Source organism: Embiotoca jacksoni, unplaced genomic scaffold (assembly GCF_022577435.1).
Source record: "Embiotoca jacksoni isolate LCO1_2020_lvr unplaced genomic scaffold, fEmbJac1.0.p SCAF_1, whole genome shotgun sequence".
In the NCBI taxonomy this organism is placed as follows: Eukaryota; Metazoa; Chordata; class Actinopteri; family Embiotocidae; genus Embiotoca; species Embiotoca jacksoni.
Window position 1 is genome coordinate 24,725,487 of NW_027185229.1, and position 24,110 is coordinate 24,749,596.

A 24,110-nucleotide genomic window follows, 5' to 3' on the forward strand; every position below is an offset into this window, starting at 1 on the left:
TTGAACGCAGCCTGAAAGACCGCAAATTGCTCCTGAGAGACAGGACTCGGGAAACATTTAGCTCGTATACCAACACAACAAATCCCGGAAAAGGGAAGCGGAAGAATGAGCTAAAAAAAAAAAAAAAAAAAAAGTGCAGAACAGCTGGAATAAACGTATCGACTATTAAGCTGTACGCGTATGAGGGAAACAGTTGTTAAAATGTAATATTTTCTGCGTCGAAACCTGGCAGAGGAGGTGAAGCGAGCAGCATGAGGAGCTTAATGGTCGACTGGATTTGACAACGACACGCTGCGACGCCCCTGAACAATGATGACAAGAAAGTGTTGACCGATCGGTTTGTGATGAGCACTGAAGGTTTCTTCCAGTTCGTGCACCGTTTCACGTCAGGTGAGACGCTTTCGCTGCTGTAACGGGCGGCGACGGTTACCTAACGTGCAGCTGCTCCGGTGGGTTTCACGTTAACAGGTGCTTTCGGTTCATATTCATAACTGGACCACACGCTGCTTGGGGCGATTTTTATTTTATTTTTATATATATATATATATATATATATATATATATATAACGTGTATGTCTGGTTTTTCCTTCGTCGACCACTCCTTTTTAGTTCTGCTTTTGCTTTCATCAGCCTCAGCGTGTCCCTCTTTGTTTAGGGAACAAATCTGGATTTCTGCCCAGTCCTCCTCCTCCACCTCCTCCACCTCCTCCTCCTCTTCTTCCTCTCGCTCCTGTGAAATGACCTGATCCGAGTTCACTGGCTCCAGTTTCTAGTGACAATGGCCAGAATAGCCTGGTATCAAGAGAAGGTAAGACCGACCTTTAGTCAGCAATACACGTGAAGAAGTAACGAAGTACTCAAGTACTGTACTTAAGTAAAATGTTAAAGTACTGGTACTTAACTTGAGTATTTATTTGTACATGCTTATCTATGCTTCTACTTCACGACATTTATTGAGCCTTGCTTTTTAGATCCAGATTTGACACAACAAAACACAACACAACGCATCGTTGAAGATTAAACGAGTTTATTCCAACCTTTTCTTTTTTTTTAATGTCTTACAGAAAGCAGCGTGTACTCAGTTGTCCACAGTTTCACCCAAACAGTGAATTTTCCTCCTAAATGTCTCTCAATCTTACATTTCAATAAATGTTCAAATGATCAAGTGTCTCACCAAACATTAAAGATGAGAGGGAAAAAAAAGTCCCAAAACCAAAAAGAAAACGGATTTTTGTTTCAGAACTTCGTTTTTTCTTCTTCCCTCTGCCAGTAATCATCTGATGACCCTTCAGATTTGCCTGCTGTCCCTGTGTATAAAACATGATGCAAAGTAGTTCAAACTAGCTCCACCTGCAACAGCAGTAACATGCTGCAAACACACTGAAGCTTCAGTATTGATCATTTATGATGTCATGTATAATAATAATAAATCAATCAGAGGGACAAACCATTACTTTTACTTTAGTACTTTAGCTCCACTTTGCTGCCAATACTAATGCACTTTTGCTGAAGTAGGGTTTTTCATGCAGGACTTTTACTTGTAATGGAGTATTTTTCCTCTGCTGTATTCATACTTTTACTTAATCAAAGGATCTGAATAGTTCTTCCACCACTGATATTATTTATGAACTTTTTGAGAGTTTCAAGTGAAACATGTACTGTATTTTAACGGATGCATAAGTCAGAAGAAAATGGACAAGGGTCATAATTTTATTTTAAATCTTAAGTTTTATATCCATGAATGCACCATGTACCAATTAGTACGACGGTTATTCACAACAACAAAATATTTTTATATAACATATGCAACATTTTGTTGTAGTTGTTTCTTGCTTACCTTTTTCTAGTATTGTTGAAGTCTGTACATCTCAAGTTGGAAAATATAATTCATGTCTGTAGGAACGTTGGGGAGATATTTACTGAGCTTGATGTAAATTACTGTTGGGAGCATTACTGTAATTTTGCATTTGGTTGTCTGAGCCCAGGCGCCCAGATAATCTGATTTGCATCAAGTAACAATGAGATTTGATGTGTTGACATGTGTGAAAAACAATGGAGCTCAAAAGAAAAGTGTTTTCTACTGCTGAATGCAGAATATTAAACTGACAAGTCTAAACTTCACCTTCAATACTTTTATGTATATTTATTTTTTAAATGAAATGCCTGACTGATACATACGACGCTCTTAATTTACAGTCTTTAAATGGCAGATTCAAATTTCACTGGTTCACATACATTTTTATTAATGCATTTAATTACCCAGTTTTACATCTGAGATGTCATCTGTGCCCGTGTTCCTTCAGTTAGTTCAGAAATGGGTTAAAAAAAAATCATTCTGTTTGAAGGCGAGCTTTGATTGGAATAATTTACCGTAAACATGCGCTCAAACATGCGTAACCTTCACCAGCATTTCTTCCATTTATCCGGGCAAATACTTGGTCGATCTTTTTGTAAATGTCCGTGTTCTCAGAGCGTTTGCTTTTGAAGGAAAAGGATATTTTTTTGTTTAAGTTTCACTTTCGTCACAGATCGGGGCCTACGATCAACAAGTCTGGGAGAAATCTCTGGAGAAGGCAGATCTAAACGTAAGTCGCATAGATTTCTTTGGGAAGGAATAAATGTGTGTGTGTATTTATTTTGTCTTCTAAATTAAAGTACCCCTTTCCATTTGATCACGCAGGGTTTGGACAGCAAACCAAAGAGGACGGGTCACATTAAGTCAGACCTCATCGATGTTGACTTAGTAAGAGGTGAGTCGGAATTAGAGTCAAGACATGCTTGCATGTAAATTCATACAAAACCAAATGAGCCCTACTCTCTATACATACATGTTACCTGTGATGCTCTACATGTCTCACAAAATGTATGCTGTCTTGTGTTTATCTCTACTAAAAACCCATGAGAGTTTTGTCTTGCTTCATCATTTAAAGTAAATGTAGTTTGTTTGACTACTGGTGTCAGACTTTATACATATTTTTAGTATTCAGTGAAGCAGAGGAACAGGCCGTCTCTTTTGTCCTCTCAGGATCAACGTTCAGCAAAACCAAACCAGAGAGTCCGTGGGCAGCTCTGACTCGAAAGGGTCTGGTCCGAGTGCTGCTGTTCCCGTTCTTCTTCCAGTGGTGGATCCAGGTGACCTCCAAGGCCATCTCCTCGTGCATCCTCATGCTCTACTTCATGCAAGGTTAGCTCGCCGCTTTCAATTTGAGTGACAATCACACAGGTGCTGCGGGTTTTATTATGAGACATGAAAGTCCTGTAACCGTTTCGATAGATAAAGCACATTTTGCCTGTTATTTTCAGTGGGAAAGATGCTTTTTTTTTTTTTTTTTTTTTTTATTCATATTGATTTTTTTTTTTGCAATTAGATTTAAATTAGAATCCATTCCGACAGCCGTGATCCATTGATTTAATCCACTGAATTGATCAACGTTTGCATTTCTTTGATATGGAACGATAAACTTGTTACCCGTCACACCGGAGCAACACAGCAGAGAGCTCATTATTAATCATACATTCTGTTTTAATGTCTCCCCGGAGAGACCATTTTGTTTGCTGTTGCCAAATGTTTTGCTCCCCTCAGTGGCAGCAGTGGTGCTGTATTTGGAGGTCCCCGGGGCGAATGCCAGCGAGGTGTTTGGGCCCATGTGTCTGATGCTGCTGCTGGGTACCGTGCACTGCCAGATTGTGTCCACCGAGTGCAGCCGCTGGCCCTCCAGCAGTCCAGCTGCCAGCAGCTCCACCAGCCCTGCGCGCAGAAGGAGGTGCTTTTCTCATTGTTAGGCGCTGCACATTCATTTGCTTCTGCTGACACACTCTCTCCTCTAGGCTCATGCATCAACTTCCACATTAAACATGCAGAAAAGATCCAAAGACCTCTCATGAACTCGTGCCTGCGCCGTGCAGTTAAACCCGTCAGACGCTGTCGCTACTTTGACTTTCGGTTCTCGTATCCCTGGTTGTACTGTACATGAAAACAAATCCCTGTTTTTTACACACCACGTATGAACTCGTTTTAATTTGGAAGACAATTAAATAAACCAAAAAGCATTTTAGTTTATTCAGAGAATTGGGCTTTTTTTCTCGTCAAAATATATTATGATATAATATAATATTATATATATATAATATTATATATATATATATAATATAATATTGGGGTGGCACGGTGGTGCAGTGGTTAGCATTGTCACCTCACAGCAAAAAGGTTCAGGGTTCAAATCTGGTCCTGGGCCTTTCTGTGCGGAGTTTGCATGTTCTCCCTGTGCTTGCGTGGGTTCTCTCCGGGTTCTCCGGCTTCCTCCCATCATCCAAAAAAACATTCACCTCAGGTCAGGCTACCTGGCGCCGCGCTAGTGGCAGCCCGCTGCAGCAGCTCCCCCCCGAGAGCCCCCCCGCCGTAGCAAAGAAATTTCCCCTCGGGGATTAATAAAGTAAAAAAAATTAAAATTAATAATGGGGGTGAGGACACTGTGTTTTAGGCAACGCCTGCAGCATCTAGCATCTTTTTGTTTTGACTCTTTTATTTTGTCTCCTTCAGGCCGAGGAAGGGCAGAGGGTTGAAAAAATGTGAAGAGAAGAATGACAGCGGGGACACGGAGATGCAAGGGCCGTGGCAGCTCGAAGAAAGCCAGCGGTTGTACAGAAAGGAGGAGAGGAGGGTACAGTCACTCATCGATCTTGTCAGTGTTTGGAGTCGACAGACGTGTGTCAGCGAGCTGTGACAGATAGAGAAGTCAAAATGTCATTCTCAGCAGCACGAGCGATTTTCTAAATTTAACACAATAAAAATGTGCTTGTCTTGGTGTGCAGGTGCCAAACGGATCACTTCTTGTTTCCTCATATATTTTTATTTGCTGCGTTTATAGACAGGCACCTGAATTTGTGTTAATGTTGGCAGATAAATTAAACACAGTCTAGTAAAGATACAAATGAACAGGACAGAGCACAGTAAACCTCCATGACCATAACTAACCCTTATGATAAACATTAGACTCTTTGTTATCTAGTATTTACTCCAGGGCTGTTGTGTTTGATTCCATAAGACTGTCTGTTTTTTTTTTCTGTATAACTGTAAATATGGCCACTATTTGATGTATCTACTGATACGTTCAGGGGTAACTAAGTTTAGGTCCTCTGGCCTAGTTTACTTTTATAAATTTCATTTAATTTGTTTTCATTACTGGAAAACATCAAATGTGTCTCACCTTTTTAGAAAACGCTTCATAAACTGCTATTAGACATTTTTTAGCAATTTGAAAAATACGTCAAACGTGAGTTGGATCAAATGCACTTTGTGGAAGTTTCTTCATATTACACCAAAGTAGTTTGTGTAACTCGCGCATGTTTCGGAACATGACTATTACTATGTGTCTCACAGAACAAAAGGAAGTCAGGGTTTGGGGCGTCTGACGAGCTCTCCAGTGAGGAAGAGGAAGGCGTAAAACCAGTGGAAGTAATTCGACCACCATCTCGTGACGAGAGACACCCTGCTTCTGTTGGGCCGACAACTGCGCCAGCGCCTACTGTCAGGAAGAGAACCCTGAAGTCGAACCCCAAACCCACGCCAAGACCTCAGGTAAACTTTCTTGTTTCACTCTTATGTTATTGAAACTCGACCTGAAAGATGCGAGAGATGTATTTTTATATACAACAGGCTTTTTTTTTGAGAAATGAGAGAGTAAGTACAGACCGTATTAAAGTTAAAGGTGCAAGATGCATTTCAAAGCTCTTTGTTTTGACAAACAAGTTTTCACTTGTTCCAAAGAAGCAGAGTAATAAAACTGGAGTGCGATATGTCATTTTTATGTGGAACAAAATTACAGCTGGTGTTATGTTACTTCAGTGTGTTATAAACACTATTTACTGTTTGATTTGAGGGCAGGAAGGAAGTGGAGCTTCCGTCAAGGTGAAGCCTCGTGAGGTGGATCGCCTCAGGCTGAACGTGGACCCCCGTCCCGCCTCCCGTCCCGCCTCCGACACCGACGACACCATGTGGGAGGAGCTTCTCCAAGGCCCTGACTCCGCCTCCACAGGGAGCAGTGACAGCGAGGGGAACGGGAGGTACAACGGTGGGGTGACCCTCCCACAAACCATCACTCTGAGCAGTGATGATGAAAGCCTACAACAAGGAATCACCGTGGTAACATTCTTCTTTGACTGGTTTTATTAACAAGGTGTTCACAGACAAATTATTAAGCAGTCCCAATAAGTGGAAAAAAAAAAAAAAAACGTTCCTGGATTTAATGTCAACATGTCCATAACCTTCTTCTATTAAAGCCTATTGCAGAATTACACACTACATTTACACGCACTGTGAGCAGGATGTAATCTGTTGTGTTTAATTTCAGACCCAGCTGTCATGGCTGCAGGCTTGTCACCCGTCCAAGGACCGTGTCAGTGCCATAATATGGGAGCAGGGCGAGTGTAAGAAAGCAGACATGTCAGTATTGGAAATCAGCGGGATCATCCTCACACAGGTATGCAACTTCTTCTTTTTTTTAATATTGGTCTAAAAACTGAATGGAGTTACAACTCCTTAAGAGTTTGTCTGGCATAATACACATTTAAAACCAAAACAATGTGTGTGATATTTACAGATACACACAGTCACATCTGTAGCAGCGGCTTTAAATGCTGTGGCAAATATTGTAGGTAGAGCAAGAAATAAAGTGGCGGACAAACATTACAAGTCAAATTTTACAGGATTATAATAGCAGAATGTGTTATTCTGACACCGTTTAACATACATGAAGTGAAAGTGGCTGTCAACGAAAGATAATGTGACCCACTTACCATCTCTCATACCAGCTGCATGCAGGTGAACAGGTGTGTATCAGCCATGAATATCATTGTAAATTTCTGTGACCAAACTCTTAATGAGCTCTCTAACGGCACAATAATAAATAACAATATCACAAACAGCAATACCCCAAACGTAATATTATTATGAAATTTACTAAATTAATTATAGCTCCTGCAGCGTGTTAATTTCTTACAAAGATGTTCTCAAGACTTTCATGAGTATTGAAATGTGTCAGTGTAACTACTGTAGATGTCCCCTTGTCTGAGATGCCTCTCATTCTTGTGTTTCTTGTGACCAGGTGAAGTTGGTGGAGCAGGGCATGGGTTACCTGGTGCTCGGTGGGCTCATGACGGCCACCCTGGCGCTGCTTCCCTTCGTCTTCCGCTTGGCCCGGCGGCTGGACATGTCGAGCATCGGCCTCCAGTCGCTGACGCAGATGGTGGAAATGGCGGTGGAGCCACGCGACGCCCAGGCCTACGCCTTTTTCCTCATCACGACGGTGCAAAGAGTCTGCCTCACTGGGCTCTTCTTCTTCATGATGTGCGTGGCCGAGAGAACATACAAACAGGTGAGTGGTAACTTCGTACTGCGGGCCGAGCTGAAGCCGTGAGTCCATTATTCGATCCGCAACAATTTCTATAAACTGGTTCCAGCTTCTTAAATGTAAAGTGATGATTTTCACTGTTTTACATTGATTGTAGGCAAAATGATCGAGTCTTAGACTATTGGACCAACATTAGAGGCAATTTTATAGAATAAATAATGAAATAATTCCTTTCCTCTCAGCTACCTTTAATCATTTATGTCCTCTGTGGTCAAGCAGTAGTTACAAAAATCATATATCTTACAAATGTTATAGTACCATATTATCCAAACAGAATACTTTACTCTCGGAGTACAGCGCTACTTGTGGTTCCTAGAGTTTCAAAATGTAAAATAGGAGACGTAGCTTTTAGCTTTCAGGCTCCTCTTTTGTGGAATCAGCTCCCAGTTTGGGTTTAAGAAGCAGAACCTCTCTACTTTTAAGCCTAGGCTAAAAACTATTGGTAAATCTATTAGTTACAGCTAGAGACCTACAGTAATGTTGCTGGGTTGTTACTTTTTTAACATTGAGATGTTATTTTTTTGTTTTTGTTTCCTTGCTCTATGTTGTTTTGTGAATGTACAGTGTTTTCATGTTGCATGATGCATGATTTTACACTTAAAATCAAATGTTATTTAACTGAATAACAATTAGATACATAAATGGAATTCATACAATGAAGTTAAAAGCATTTTTCTGTTCATATCTGTGTATCAAAACAACTTCCAATAATGTATTGATTGTTTATTTATAGTAGATTGTAGGCTTTAAATAAATAAATTCGACTAATCTGCAACTCTCTGACACTAATCCATCCATCCATCCTTTCATTCACTCACGGCTTCACGTTTGTACTTGTGTTTTTTACATACTCAGAGAGGACTGCTTACTTGCTCACTTTCCGTACTGCTGAAGTACTTGTCATCTCTGACAGTGTATGTTCATGTTTCCCCAACAGAGACTCTTATTTGCGAAGTTCTTCAGTCACCTCACTTCAGCTCGTAAGGCCAAGAAGTCTGAGATCCCTCATTTCAGGCTGAAGAAAGTGCAAAACATAAAGATGTGGCTGTCGCTACGCTCTTTTCTCCGGGTTTGTATTCTTACTTCTTTTTCTTTTTTTTTTAACTCTCCCCTGTTCTCTTATTACTGAGCACAGCTTCACCACTAGAGGGTTGTCATCAACTGGTATTTGTTTGTAACAGAGTGTCTTTGACTTGTTCGTTGCAGAGACGAGGGCCGCAGCGCTCCGTTGATGTCATCGTCTCCACTATCTTCCTCTTAGCGCTTTCCATTTCCTTCATCATCTGCGCTCAGGTCAGTCATACGTGCAGGAACAGAGCTGCTTTGTTTAGAGAACTTTTGGCACGGAGGGTTGTTAGTTGCTAAGAAAACCTCATTTTCACAAAGATGAACACTTGCTTCTGCAGCTTCTGCACAGCCACGAGACATTCCTGGAGTCTCTGACTAACTGGGAGCTCATGGTGTGGAGCTCCTCCCTCATCCTCTTTCTGTTACGACTGGCCACGCTGGGCTCGGAGACCAACTGCAAATACAGCAACTCGTCAGTGCTGCTCACTGAGCAGGTGAGCTCCCCCCCCCCCCCCCCCCCCGGTCTGCTCAACATAGGGCCTTTCAGGTTATTTCTCAGTGTGTGCAGCCCTGTGAGCAACATGTTCAGCTAATGCATTGTAAATGCAGGTTTAAATACATCAATAGGCCGTCACTTCACTGTTAACGGTGTGTAAAACTGCTCTCGGTTTGCAGATCAATTTGTATCTCAAGATGGAGAAAAAGCCCAATAAGAAAGAAGAACTCAATATAGTGAACAACGTTTTGAAACTAGCTACAAAACTGATGAAGGTAAGCCTGAATTTTGACTGGTATGTTTTACAGCCTGGATTTCCAGTGTGTATTTGTTCATAGAGTTGTGTTCCCAATCTTATAATCTTGTTTGTAAGTCACATTTGTAAAATTTTAATTCATTATCGGCAAATACTTAAAGGCTTCTGCTTTGAGGTTAAGTGAAGTAATTTCATAGTCAATATCGGCTGAGACAGAATCTATTTCTACTAACAAACACAATTAACAAAACTCTCTGACTTGACAGAGGGATAGTTCAGCCCTTTTCTTAAACGCATTTAATTTCATTTTAAGAAAATAAAAACAAAACTACAAACATACAGCTCCTACAAATGCTGCCCAAAAGTGAGAGCCTCATTCTAGTTGTGTCCTAAATAGCCATGATTAATTGTTCAACAATGGGCACTTCCAGGGCTCAGGAGTTAAGAAGCCCAACATGAACAATAAAGTTCCCAGTTTGAGTTTGACTGAGGGACCTTTGTTCCCTCATTTCCTGTCATCTCTCTACAGGCACTTTCTAAATTGAATCCCCTTCTATATCTCACTTCTAGGGCAGCATTTGTAACGCTTCCTGCTTCAAAGAGATGCTACTGTTAACAAAAATTTAAGAAGGTTCTCACAATTATGATGTTTTCAAAGAAAATCCCCTTAAGGTTAAGACTAGATCCTGGTAAAGATAAACATTTTTCATAAAACATCTTAGCCCTAAAGAGAGCCCCGAAGGTGAAAAACTGTTTGGAGCAGGGAGTTTCAAGAGGTTTAACAATTATTTAAGGAGAGGAGGAACTGGCGGAAAGACAAAGACGTAGGAAGAATATTCTTCATTGAGCCTAATCAAAAAAAAAATCTTGTTAAATTTCTCGCGACTGCCCGATAGAGCTGTTTTTGTCACAGGTCTTTCATCACAATCAATTCTGCCTCTGAGCCTTTTTTTTTTTTTTTTTTTTTTGCCTGATGGTATGTATGGACACGTTGTAAATGTTGTAAATGTTGTAAATGTTGTAAATGTCAACATCATTTACTTCCCTCTTAACTCCTCCAGGAGCTGGATACTCCGTTCAGACTGCTGGGTCTGACTGTGAACCCTCTCATCTACAACATCACCAGAGTCGTCATCCTGTCCGCCGTGTCGGCTGTGGTCAGCGACCTGTTCGGCTTCAACATCAGAGTGAGTCCAGTCAAAATGAAAAATGTTCAGGTTACAGCTCCTCGGTTTCTGGGATGATTCTGCAAAAAAGGCAGAACAAAGTGGAACAGAGGGGGAACTTCACAGATTTGTTTTGGCTTGAACACTAGAAACATGGATATTTATCTCTTCATATTAAGTTGCATCATTAGAACTTGATGTTTTTGTTTCACTGATTTTCAGTTCTTTACAAAGGATAGAAAGTCACGTTGACCTCGGCTACTCAAATATGGACAACTTTATCAAATCTGTCTGTCCTAAATTTATAGAATTCCTATAATAAATCAACAGGGTGGCCAATAAATGTTAATTGTCACAGGGTGTTGGGGTTGTTAGCCGCCCACATGGATGCCATAATCTTGCATTGGTTGAGGTTGGTAGACAAGATGAGAAAATTATTTCATAAGTGCTGTACTTAAGAGTGAACTTGAGTTCATTTTCTCATATTGTTATTGTATTGTATTGTAATTACAATTACAAACCCTTAATAAAGGCAGGAAATATGAAAGTAAATTGATTTTATATACCTCCCTCGTCTGTGTAATATAGTCGGTGTCATAGCTATTTATTAGTTTGTTTGTCAGAGAAAATATATTTTAGAAAAGCGGAGTTTGGATTACTTTTGCTATTTTCTTCACTTCGGCTGGATTTTGATAATATTTTCTTTTGCTAGTTATTTGTTAAGCTTATTTGCTTTTTTTTTAGTTTTGTTTAAGTGCTATTATATTTATTGTGGAGGTTCTTTTTTGTGAATTTGGTAACACTATGGGCACCTGAGGTTATTTAAGTAGGGAGGAAGGTAAAGGACCAGCATGGTTATAGTAGGTGGGACGAGGTTTGTTTCTTTGTTTTTTGCCAGAGCAAGTGAGGCAGCAGGAAACATGATTTGTTCTTCTCGCCCTTTTGTTTTTATGTTTGATTTAAGTTTAATAAAAATTTTAACAAATAACCCCTAAAGCCCTCCTAACGCTCAGTAATTAGGTACAACAAGGCAGTTTTTATATTTCTGTTCATGTCTGGATTAAACAACATGTTATAAATGATATTTGGAGCTGTGAGAGGTTGTCATTTTTAACTTTGGAAAGTCTCTATGCTAAGTCATACTTTGGAAAGTTGCTATACTATGCTAAGCTAAGCTAGTCTCATTGCGTCGTGGTTCTGGCTTCTTTCTTATTGCACAGACATGAGACTGGTGTTAATCAAAACTCTGCAAGCAAATAAGATTTGCATGTAAATAAGGGATGCACCCCTCTCTCACCTGTTGTTTTGTTCTGTAAAATGTCTGGGAACTGACCGTCATCTTTTTTTATAATGAAAGTTTTGTCTTCTCTGCTTCATTTGCAGCTGTGGAAAATCAAGCCTTAATGTGAAAACCCACTAACAGTCGGGACACTGGAGACCAGAAACTCTCTGTGTGCTGCAGACAGACTCATCTACCAAAAGTGTGCAAACCTACTGACTGTATATTACGTTGGCTGTGCCTTCCACTTTAAACTGAGTTCCATCAGTCATTCACAAGCCTGAGATGCTCCGACAATCGCTCACATACCGTCACCGGCTGCTCAGCTGATCTGGTATCACACGGTTTCCATCAGCCGCGCCACTAACTCAGCGCCTGACCTCTGAACCCTGAATATTCCTCTGGAAGTGGTTAAATATAGCAGCAAGTCAAGGTCTGAGATCTTTTCAGGCTTCTCTGTCCTCCAGATTTAAAAACGTGTCTTGTGCAGATGTAAATAATTCATATGCAGATATAGTTTGTTCAGTCTTATTCGCTGATGTTTCCTATTGGTATAATACAAAAAAGTATAAAAAAAAAAAAAAAAAAAAGGCAGTGTGTTATCTTAAAGCCAGTCAATCAAAATGGGCAGCCGGGTGTATTAAACGACTTTTTTATAGGACTCAACTTTAATTTCAACCTTTTGTACTATTTAAGGAGGAACATTGTGATTGTGCTTTATTTATTTGGGGTTCTATTTTAGTGCTTGGGCTTGTTATGGTACCTATAAGTCATGGCTCTTTGACCACTATCTGCATTTTGTATTCATTGTTGAATGAAATAACTATGCAAAGAAGCTATAATTAAAGAAAATGTTTGATAGAGGTGAATGATCTGTTTTTTATCCACGGATGTTGGCATCAAGTTTGAAATGTCTTTGCTCCACCACTTTGTTCTCACTGCTGCAACTGATCCTCGACAGAGCCCTTTATGATTGTGGGGGGGGGGGGGGGCTTTTGAATTTGTAACACTGGGCTGCGCGTTTGCTGCTGTCCGATCTATTATGAACATTACGGTAGAGGAAAGATCTGACGTGCATGCACACCTCCAGCTTGGAAAGACACCAGCCGGCCGGGGAGCCACCTCAGCACCAAGGACAGGCCGACCAAACTGGCTTCTCCGGCCGCAGCGGCGCTGACGGTGCGTGACGGCGTCTGTAGAGCCGTCGGCTGGCAGGCGGACTCATCGTTTCCCGAACTACCAGGTAAAAAAAAAACGAAAACGCCGAATGTTGGGAATGCGTCTTGTGTGGATGATGTCCGAGGTGGATCATGCCATAAATTGTCCGACTGAACTCAAGTCACCCCCAGTGAGAGAGAGGACATCCTTCCGTGCGGTCGGTCATGTGCGGCTTTGTAAATATAGTGCGTGCAGCCAGGTGTGGTTGTTTTTGGAACTAGACAGATGATGCGGCAGCGCGTCTTTCCCTCTTAAGCTCCTCTGCTTCCAGTTGTGCCGTCGACGTTGCCTGGTATACAGAAAGCCATAACCACAACACATTTATAGAAAAGCCACAGCCCTGTGCGCAAGATTCTCTTCTGACAGAGGAGACAGCTCGTCATATGTGATATCTCTGTTTCAGACCACCTTGGGAAATGTCCTTCAGAGAGCCGATTTTGAACTAAACAAGATTTCGACATGTCAACCACTCCGAGAGACAGCAGCCCGGTAAACTCGGCAGAGGCCAAAAAAACAGACCTGAGGATGAATGAGAAAAAATGCTGTAAGTAAACTCCAGGTTTTCCCACAATTAGGTTGAAAGCAGTTATGCAGAACTTGCTCCCAAGTCTACAGGTGCACTTGTAACATGAGACCTTGCATTGTTCGCTAATAGTTGTTAAATCACCTCTGTGACTGTGGAACTCCTTCATTTAATCTCCAACCTGCAAAAGACAGCTTTCAGGAGAGTGGATTTCTCTGTGGGCAAAAAAAAAGAGAGAGAGAAGAATATAAATGATGACAAGTGATATAAAAATACTCGGCGTGACACCTTCTGTGGTTTCCGCTGTTCTTTAGGAAATTGCTTTTCTCTCCCAGGATGTTTCCTCTTCTAATTTCTTCAGATATTTGAACCCAGCCCTCAGACGGTATTTGTCTCTAAAAAGACATTTATTTTTGTCCAGTACACACATGGCCTATTTATCATATGAGCTTATTATATAAATTCACTTTTGATGCAGGATTTATATTGATTATTCATGACTTGTGTTCAAATACAGCCTCACTTTCCAATATGCAGTTCATTTTCTTCTACTTCATTTTTTTTCTATTATGAAGCGTTTCTGTTATCTTTTGTAATGCAGGTGATTAAAATTGAAGGAATCTGGTATTATTTGCATAAATCTGTGTTGCTCTTTAATTAATGTGCATATCTCACCCGTGCAGCCTGGGCTTCCTACATGACAAATTCTCCAACAGTGATCGTAATGATCGGCCTGCCTGCGAGAGGAAAGACCTACATGTCTAAAAAACTGACACGGTACCTCAACTGGATCGGAGTCCCGACCAAAGGTAGGAAATTATGTCACATTTCCTTCTCTTAACGTTTCAATTTGTCACATCTGGAAATCTGGAAAATATATCGTGGGAAAGAAAGTTCACTTCACTGCTCACATTTTAAATTACAATTGATATGAATATCTGTCCATGAGCATGTGTCTGTTCTTTGCTGTATGGGTGCTATATTCAGCTTCTTCATTTACAGTACAGTATACTGTAGCTTGTAAATGATTATTTAGCAGTTTTAAATCAATATTTTAAATCTGCATGTTGATTTTCGTCTTGATTTTGGACCATCTCACATGGATCAAATAGAGATTTTAGTGCAGTTTTAACCAACTGATTTTAATCAGATGGATGACAGCAGGATAATTAGCATAGATTAGTATGGTTAGAGGGGAATAATGGTAGCTTTCAGAGGTTTTCTTCTTTGTATTGTTGTAAAATCAAAACCGGTCATTTTTAATTAGAGCCCAAAAAACAACCTGAAAAGGTTGGATAAAGGTCATAAAAAGCAACAGAAGAGAGGAGCAAAAGATAACATACACAGAGCAAAAAAGGAGAAGCAGTAACAGAATTAGATATGAGGAAAAAGAATGACAGGAAAGTTTCACAGTGTAACAGCGGCGTTTGTAAAGACTCTCCCTAATCTAGGAATAAATTAACTGTGATTGTTGAATATTTTTTATAAGAACTCAAATATATTGGACGGGTGACTGTAAAACTTAAGAGCCGTTAGCACAGCCAAGCAGGGAGTTAATGTAATTTGTTCATTTTGCAGTGTTTAATTTGGGCGTGTACCGCAGAGAGGCCGTCAGAGCTTATAAATCCTATGATTTCTTCCGCCACGACAATGAAGAAGCCATGAAAATAAGGAAGTAAGTTCCACTTCTACACGTGTGCTCATGATGTTCTCTTGTTCAAGACATTCACATGTTATCTGCCTCGCCGTTGGAGATGCAGTAACATCTGTGGAACACGTTTCTTCCATTCAACATAAGTCTGTTTGGTATTCTGTAGCCTCCACTGCTGCATCAGTGACTAAGCTGTTTTTTTTGGCCTACAGTCAATATTGAGCCTGGGTCAGCCTAATGCTCATACTACCTTTAAACAGATACACACACACAGACACATCATACGGTATGGCTACGCAATCCTTGTAGATATCAACTGTAAATCAGCGCTGAGCTCTACAATAAAGATTAACTGAGAATAAAAAGTCCCCCTCCATCCCCCCCTCCTCCTGGTTTTATCTGGTGGTATTGAAATGAGGTTTGTCTTGCATGGCTACCCTGAAAATGTGACAGGCTCTTGACAGCATCCCAGTGCTGAATTGTGACCTAGATATTAAACAAGCTGCCGCTGTCACTCTGAAGCAGACACAAGCCCTCCGCTGTGTTGCATGGGTATCCAGCCTGGGTCAAACCAAACTTTTAACTGTAAATAATTCAGAGAGTTTGCCACTTTGCTTTTGAGTTGGATGAGAAGTTTACAAAACAACACAAAATGAATACCGAATCTTAACTGTGTCACTGGTATCGAGAAATAATTCATCATTTTGGGGTTTTAGGAGACATAAAGGAAAACATATTTGTAGTGTCGCTGTCCTATGAGAACCATGTATCTCTAAAAAGTCAACAAGCTCAGAAAAATATTCCTGTTTTCAGTTTTGTGACAAAACCTTTTCCAGCCAATCAAAACGGGTTTTTAAATAGTTTATTTAGTTTAGGAAGTAGGAGACTCCTCCTAACCTATTAAGAAATATGTAATTATTTAGTTTATACAAATATACGGATTCAAAAGCAAAAAATTTGGAAATATGGGGTTTACATTTGACAGAAAGGGTATGAAAAACTGTAATCTTTGGAGTAAATAATGACTAAACCTATAAGACAAACGTAGTGGAGTAAAAAGTCAAATATTAGCCTCTTTGGTGTAGAAGTATAAAGTTGCATAGATTGGACTCAAGTAAAGTGCAAGTACTTTGAATTTTTACTTCAGTACTTGAGTTATATTCCACCTCTAGTCCCAGTCCAAACTGTGCACAATAATATTTATAAATTATCAAGCTTGTTCCCAAGACTTTTGTAGAAAAATATATTAATGCTGAGTTTTCAAACTGTATTCTGTCAGTGCTTTGAGCTTCACAAGTGAAATTATATATAGCTGAATTTTATTGGGAGCGGCAGCATAAATCTCAGAGCTGGGTATCTCCATGGTTAGACAACAAGAGACGGTGATGGAGAAAATCTATTTAGTGGTTTAAGAAAACTAGTGTTTTGACCAAAATGCCATCTTTTACACACAAAATCTTTTTTTTGAGATTATCAGTATTCCTGATAAGCGAAGGAAAAATACATTCAAATACTCACAAGGCACTGAGAATCGAAATCTACCTGACATCTACCAGGTGGGACATCTAATATTTTGTGATTTCTGACACTGTCGGTAAATCTCAGTGAATACGGCTCTTTTTGAGTCGAGCTGCTATGTTTGCTGTCTCTCCTGCAGGCACTGTGCTCTGGTAGCTCTGCAGGATGTGAAGTCATACCTAACAGGGGAGGGAGGTCAGATTGCGGTGAGTCATCGTTCTACCTTTACATTTATCCGACTCTCTGTCAGCCTGTGTCTCTCAGTGTTGGCTCATTTCCAACATTTATAAAATATCTAGAGCAGAGACACATCTGGCAAAAGGACAGTCTTAATCCTAAACTGTCCTACTAACATTTCACCACAAACATTTTTTTCTCTCTATTTTCAGGTTTTTGATGCAACAAACACAACCAGAGAACGAAGAGACCTCATTCAAGCTTTTGTGAAGGAGAATGCTTTCAAGGTAAAATTGAATGTTATTTTATCTGGGGGGAAAAAAAAAAAAAAAAATCTGTTTTCAAAATGTTTAATGAAGAAGGAAACACCTCCTTCCCTGTCTTAAGTGTCAGAATTCATATTACAAGAGATCAAACACTGATGGTCTCTGAACTTTATTTACCCGACAACTCCACAGGCTACTTCTAAAGGAATAGTTTGACATTTCTGTAATATCTGTCATGTTGCATATGAAACTAAAGCCAGCAGCGAGCCAGCTTTGTCTGAAGTAAACTAAATCTCCCCTCCAGCTCCTTTAAAGCTCACTAATTCATAAGTAATGTCTTGCTTAATCCTTACAAAAGAGTGCTGTGCAGTTTTTTGGCCAGGCCGGGGACTTCCTGCGGTCTTACCATCAGGCAACCAGACTGTCATTGCTCCCGAATAAGTACATGTAGTAGTACAACACATAATACCCTGTAAAACTCTTCTAATCTAAAACTCTCCGTATTTAAGCAAATAAACATATTTACCAAAATGTCAAACTTGTCCTTTAATGTCTGACAAGGAAACTGTTGTGACGTTGATTTAATTCTCAGTTTCAGGACGGTAAAGTTGACCCTCTAAGTTCCTTTCTTTCCAACAGGTGTTCTTTGTGGAGTCCGTGTGTGACGACCCAGAAGTCATTGCTGCTAATATTCTGGTATGAACTAATGTCACCTACGTAATTAAACCGTGACTTCTAGCCTGGGTCAAACCCACAAGCTATTAATATTCAAACTATTTCCAGGGTTATGTAAGAGCTGTGCTGCCTGCTCACACCGTCTGAATTTTTTTGAATACCTGTGACAGGAAGTGAAAGTGTCCAGTCCAGACTACCCTGAGAGGCACAGAGAGAGAGTGATGGATGACTTCCTCAAACGAATTGAGTGCTACAAGGTCACTTATCAACCGTTAGATCCTGATGACTATGACAAGTAAGGATTCATTAAATCTTTCTTTTTTTCTTTAAATAATCTGCCATTGCTTTGAATTATCAGCATTTACAGTAAACAAATATGACTGCATCTATCCTCTAAAGCTTACTTTAGAGTAAACAACAATAATGTTGGCATTTTTGAGAATTAAGACCTTCAAAATGTTTAGAAAAAAATATCTGCACCTGAATATGCAGCAGGTGAGTCCTCCAGACATTGTCTCACTTACTGCTGAAATAGTTATTACAGTGTTTCTGCATGTTCAGCCTTCACAAATGACCAGAATCACACCACCATATATATAAATAACAGAATAGTCAAAGCTCAATGATGTACCATTGCTTAAATACAAAGTATGCCTATATTTTTCAGTGAATCCATCCAGAAAGATCAACAATTATATATGATATAGATGTAACTGTATGGATCAGATCAGACAGACTGAAACATTGTCATGAATATTTTTCATCAGTAAGCGACAGACTGTGGGGGAAATTAGACTTGCAATTCAAAAAATAAACACTAGATGGCAACATTAAGCAGCCCTTTAATTCACCCGCACGACTGGCTGGCTCCTGCAGGGACCTCTCTTTTATCAAGGTTATAAACGTGGGCCGGCGATTTCTGGTGAACCGGGTGCAGGACTACATCCAGAGCAAGATCGTCTACTACCTCATGAACATCCACGTGCACTCTCACTCCATCTACCTGTGTCGGCACGGGGAGAGCAACCACAACGTCGAAGGACGCATCGGAGGAGATGCTGAACTTTCCCCTCGTGGGAAACAGGTACGATGGCCCAGTTTCTCTTCTCTCTAATCCCCATTTTATGAACTGCAAAGCCAGTGTCTTCTGAAAGGAAAATAGCTCTGTGGGATAAGATGTACTTTTCTGCAGCATTATGAACACAGCCGAGTTGTGACCTTTTATTTCATTTAATCCTCCCCATTTCCGGTTTCCTTTCCTCCACCCACTGAACCTCAATCTAATGAAGCAGAAATCCCATTAAGGATGAACAGAATGAAACATCTTTCTGTCTTTTTCATCCCAGTTCGCCCACGCCCTGCGCAATTTCATTGAAGAGCACAGCCTGTCGGACTTAAAAGTGTGGACGAGCCAGCTGAGGAGGACCATCCAGACTGCGGAGGAGCTCGGAGTGCCTTATGAACAGTGGAAGATCCTCAACGAGATCGACGCTGTCAGTAACCTGTCATCTAACCGCCGCGATTTTATTACAGTCATGACAGTTTCAGGGAGCCCTAGTTTGGATGGACAGAAAGTCTTTTTTGGATGTTTTCTGGGACACTCACACATTTCAGCTTTTTGATCGCTTCAAAGCACCAAGAAGCATCCTGAGGAGAAACAAAAGAACCTAAAGAAGAACACTTTGAAAAGATCCTCAGTTACAGAAAATAAAACATTCTTAAGCACTTTGGTCATCGCAAGGGAGACGTGTATAAAAGGCACTTTTTCAATAGTTTTAATACATAATCAATTTAATCCGTGCTTAGTGTTTCCACCCAGATGGTGGAAATCTCTCAGCATTTTAACTAATATTCTGATATCTTCTCTCCTTGTGACCTATATATAAAATTCCCTGAGCACTTTGTTTTGGTTTCTTTATAGAGTATATATGGATGTGGGTGGGATTATAGATTCATGTTTTGTTATACTTGTGTGAAACTTGAAGCATTTCTTTCCTTCTTTATTGTTTACAGTTTGCAGATGTTTGACCTTTTCGTTTGACGAGGACAAATGTTTTGTTCTGCTTTCCCAGGGTGTGTGTGAGGAGATGAGCTATGAGATGATCCAGGAGACATTCCCAGAGGAGTTTGCTTTGCGGGACCAGGACAAGTACCACTATCGCTACCCAGGAGGGGAGGTGACCTGAACCACTTCTCACAATTATTTGTATTTTCTTAAGCAAAAAAAAAAAAAGTCTCTCTCCATCAGATCATGTGTATTATTTCTCGTCTGTTAGCTGCTACTACAAGCTCTCACAGGTTCGTGTTCTTTTAAGCATAGCATTGACATTCACGGCTGTAATGGTTTCTCCTTTCCCATTAGTCCTACCAAGATCTTGTCCAGCGTTTGGAGCCCGTTATCATGGAGTTAGAGAGGCAGGGCAATGTGTTGGTTGTCTGCCACCAGGCTGTGATGCGCTGTCTCCTGGCTTACTTCCTGGACAAGGGTGCCGGTGAGATAGACGCACACTTACATGTTGCAAATCCCACAAGAACATGACGATATATTTTATATTTGTTTCTTAACTCCACAGATGATCTTCCATACATGAAGTGTCCGCTCCACACAGTGCTCAAGCTCACCCCTGTTGCATACGGTAGGTGTTTACCCGAACTTGAGACCGATACAGCATAAGAAGAGAGTTTAAATTGATTGTATCTTTTATCTTTTAGGGTGTAAAGTGGAAATGTTTTATCTTAATGTGGAGGCAGTTAACACACATCGAGACCGGCCTCTCGTAAGTTGCTCTGAATTGAGCTGAATGTGCATTCAGCATTGTTTGAATTGAAGCTTTAAATGTCGTCATCTGTGCAAAACATGTGTTTATTGTTTACTTACACTTAATTTATCACCAAATCTCAACGTCTAATAATTCAAAGTCAAACAGCTGTTATTTGTTGTGTCTGTTAGTTCAGTGCAGTTACCGTACGTCCCCTGTATTGTGAGGCTTTGCTTCCTTGACCGCTTTCCTTATATCCCTGTTTTGTTACATCCCTTTTATCTTTAGCCATAATTAATCAGCCTGGCTTAAGTGGTGAGCCTCTGAATGTTAAGTGAGATGTTATTTTGGCAGTATTTGACCTTGATAGAAGCCATGGCTGAGCATGCTACTTTGCTGGCTGTTCTAATCACTACCATTCCTCTGGTTGCATCCAGATACTAAGATAATGTTGACTTTGTATTTAAGCTGTTGGTCCCTTTTTTTTACCGTTTTGATTGAAGCAGGTGTTTGTCTGTCACGTCCAATCAGGGCTGTCACTGCTCATCATCGTTTTGTTTTGTGTTGCGTGGTGGAATAGTGTCGGTGAAATCAGTTTGTTTCACTACAAACGGCTTCAGTTGTCTTACCTGTTGCTGTGGATCAGTGTGGTGGAGGACAGGCTTCTTTGCTTGCCTGTGTCCCGTCAGGTGTCCCCCTGGTGTTACATCCTCCCAGATCATTTTTCTTAACACCTGTGGTGTTTCATCTTCTACCAGGATAAAATCCCGAAGGACTCTGCTCTCATACATCGGCGGAATAGTTACACTCCCCTGTCCAGTCACGACCAGTTCAAGCGGCCCAGGCTCTACAGTGCGGGCAACCAGCCCTGGCTACCGCTCGCGCCCACCCCATCGGCTCTGATGCCAGAGGGACGGCAAAGCCAAGTTAGTGACAGTCGCAGGCTCCCCCACTAAATTTGTCACCATCAGCTGTAATCGGTCACCTCCCACCACAGTTGTAACCCTGTGTTTGGCATTATCTCCCCACAGTTCTGGATCCTCTTGATGATTTAGTGTCTGTGTTGCAACTGATGTACATGAAACCCACCTCTCCATAATATCTCTCTCTCTCAGGGCATGTTTTAAAGTCTTGAATGGGTTTCCCTCCTCTTTTAATGTTGTCTTGCATGACATCACTGGGCTGTCTCCTACTTGAATATGCACAACAGCATGCCTGCTCTTTGCTGAAGAAAGCCCATCACAGAGTTAGATTTTAGATCGTCAGAGATAAGTGCAGCACTTTGTCACAAATGATTATGTACATGCATCATAATTTGCTCAGAACTATTATACATCCATTTAGTTTAATAAAAACCAGAGAGCAATTTGATAATTTGTCTAGGCTTAATATAATTCAATCATTCTCATTGCAAGGATTGTAAAAAAAAAAACATATGAACCATTTCAGATAGAGAAAAAGTGTTGAAATTTTAGAATGCATATTCATATTTGTACGTGTTGTGTATGTTGGCCTTGCATTGTGTGTAAAGTGCTTCAGCCCTTCTCCACATTTCTATCTGTCTCTCTCTTTCTCCACTATCTCCAAACGTGTCTTACAGACTCGGATAGGAAGCAGTTGTCTGTGAGTATTTTGGAGACTTAGAACATGACTTTTAATTTTCTTTCCCATAATTCAACTCTTGTCACTGTAACCCATGTGAATATGTGTTGTCACACTAGTGTATTTTTATGGTTTTCAGTCTTTGGGTTTCTCTAACCTTCCATCACCTTTGCACAGTGAAAAGTTGCTATCAGGTTTGTTTCATCTCAGCAGCCTTATCAAGAACACTTTGAACACACTGGCTGGAATATATCAATTGATTTCGGTGAAAGCCTTTGATGATTAAAGCACCTAGATATATTTTAAAATAGTAATTCATGACAAAAAACAAAACAAAATGTACTGAAAATACATTTTGAAATCATGCGAATCCCGGGGTGTTTGACGTGCACAACACTATGATTTTGAGACAATCATACTGAGACCGTGTGGCCACTTTTCCACACTTCACACAATGACCTAAATTTCCAAGTAAAAACTTAAGTCTCCTGGGGCACCATTGAAGCTATTACTATGTAGTTGCCTCGAGCAGGATTTGGTGCCGTAAGGAATTCATTTGTGAAAGTCAGTGATACTTTCTTTTTCTTTAAGGAGTCCCTGTGCGAAGGAATCGACTTTGACAGCCCCGACGAAACGAGTGGCTGTGTCCGCTTCTGAGTGAAGATGGGATCCTCATCATGCCTCTTTCCTCATCTCGCAGTTGGGGCAAGTTCTGGGTTCAGACATGACTCGAAAGATGTTTCTTTCACTTTTATTTTCACAGTTCCTGGAGTTTGAGATTACAGTATGAAGTCAAAGAACAGTTTCCTTTTAAAAATGAGGCCATTAATGCACGAGGTAACATGTTACATTTTATCCCAAGCTCTCTGTTTGTCTTCACTGTGCATGCTGAGGCTTTGAACTGGAAGCCTTATCATCTAGTATCATAAACAATATCTGCATGTGCGTCAAAAGAAATCAGCCAACCAACAGAAACATGCTCTATTGCAGAACTGGAAACTAATTCTCATTGTAAATACTGCAATGCCTTACTGAACTTTAAATATTCTGTGTTTATAGAAATAGTTCCTCCGTATGCCACTGAATGTAATCAGAGCAAGTTATGCATTATTATGGTGAAAATCAGTTTTCACAATTGCAAACAGATCATGTCAAAAACTAGATCCCATAGAAATATTTTTATATTAAAAACCACTCATGTACTACATACAAACAATCTGTAGTGGTGATTCTTGTCCAATGACATCATCTGTTCTGTCTCAATTTGAGGGAATGTGCTCATCAGGCTCTGTAAGAGATTAAAGTACTTTATCCAGATCCTTCTGTCTATGTATTTTGTGTTGTCAGAAAATACACCTCAATGCTGGACATAATATATACCAGCGGGAGGTTAAGGATTTTGCAAACCTAATGTGTTCAGCTGGTGTCACAAATAACACCTAAATGATCATCTATTGTTCCTGCCTATGTATTCTGGGAAGTTATTTTGTGCAACAATTCAAAATAGTTTGTTTAGCATGTTTATAGTATGTTTGGTATTTGTGTTCATGTTATCATTCATGAACATGAATGTGTTTTAATTGCTTTGTGCAAATGTAGTTTTTCTCCTCTGACACAAAATCTTTTCATTTTGATTTAATAGCAGACAGTGGTCAAATTTTTGGTCTACGACTATAATGTTTGATAAGTTATTGCCCTGCTCAAAGCAGCCTACTGTGCCTTTTAAGCAGACAATAAAAGTACATTTTGAAGGGACGTGAGTTTTGGTTTGCTTTGTTTTGTTTGCCTTATTTTCAAAAGTAGGAAACACACATGAAACTTTTCCAGTTGTCTAACCATTGATGCAGAATTGTCTCAAAACTATTTGAGAACTGAATGAAATGTAGATCTTCTCTTACGTCTCGGTTAGGGGGACAAGGTGCTCTGCAAACACCCACCTTTAGATTTTTTTTTTTATAGTGAAAAAACAAACGTAACTGTTTGACTGTGTTTTTGCCTCATAACAAAATAAATGTTTCATTCTCCATGTCTACAAACTGTAGAAAA

At 40.2% G+C, this 24,110-nt stretch overlaps 2 protein-coding genes across 7 annotated transcripts; both read left to right on the forward strand.

Annotated features, from left to right (window-relative positions):
• Positions 1 to 90: 90 nt before the first annotated feature.
• On the forward strand, positions 91 to 12,539 carry phtf1 (putative homeodomain transcription factor 1). Its single transcript, XM_069149399.1, has 17 exons — positions 91 to 390; positions 657 to 809; positions 2,530 to 2,586; positions 2,682 to 2,751; positions 3,027 to 3,185; positions 3,585 to 3,765; positions 4,542 to 4,662; positions 5,382 to 5,579; positions 5,886 to 6,143; positions 6,352 to 6,480; positions 7,105 to 7,374; positions 8,348 to 8,479; positions 8,617 to 8,703; positions 8,817 to 8,972; positions 9,154 to 9,249; positions 10,292 to 10,417; positions 11,780 to 12,539. The coding sequence occupies exons 2-17, from the start codon at positions 780 to 782 to the stop codon at positions 11,798 to 11,800; spliced, it is 2,091 nt and encodes a 696-aa protein (XP_069005500.1). The 5' UTR covers positions 91 to 390; positions 657 to 779; the 3' UTR covers positions 11,801 to 12,539.
• A 152-nt stretch (positions 12,540 to 12,691) lies between these two features.
• Positions 12,692 to 23,819, forward strand: pfkfb2b (6-phosphofructo-2-kinase/fructose-2,6-biphosphatase 2b). Of its 6 annotated transcripts, XM_069149411.1 has the most exons (18): positions 12,692 to 12,918; positions 13,297 to 13,437; positions 14,100 to 14,225; positions 14,995 to 15,091; positions 16,725 to 16,791; positions 16,975 to 17,049; positions 17,668 to 17,724; positions 17,874 to 17,998; positions 18,580 to 18,787; positions 19,050 to 19,196; positions 19,776 to 19,880; positions 20,066 to 20,195; positions 20,277 to 20,339; positions 20,416 to 20,480; positions 21,221 to 21,388; positions 22,063 to 22,085; positions 22,204 to 22,258; positions 22,656 to 23,819. In XM_069149411.1, the coding sequence occupies exons 2-18, from the start codon at positions 13,353 to 13,355 to the stop codon at positions 22,719 to 22,721; spliced, it is 1,662 nt and encodes a 553-aa protein (XP_069005512.1). In that variant the 5' UTR covers positions 12,692 to 12,918; positions 13,297 to 13,352; the 3' UTR covers positions 22,722 to 23,819. The 6 variants fall into 6 exon arrangements, with proteins under 6 accessions (XP_069005512.1, XP_069005541.1, XP_069005523.1 ...); XM_069149440.1 differs by lacking the exon at positions 21,221 to 21,388; XM_069149422.1 differs by lacking the exon at positions 22,204 to 22,258 and having other exon boundaries at positions 12,693 to 12,918.
• Positions 23,820 to 24,110: the final 291 nt, after the last annotated feature.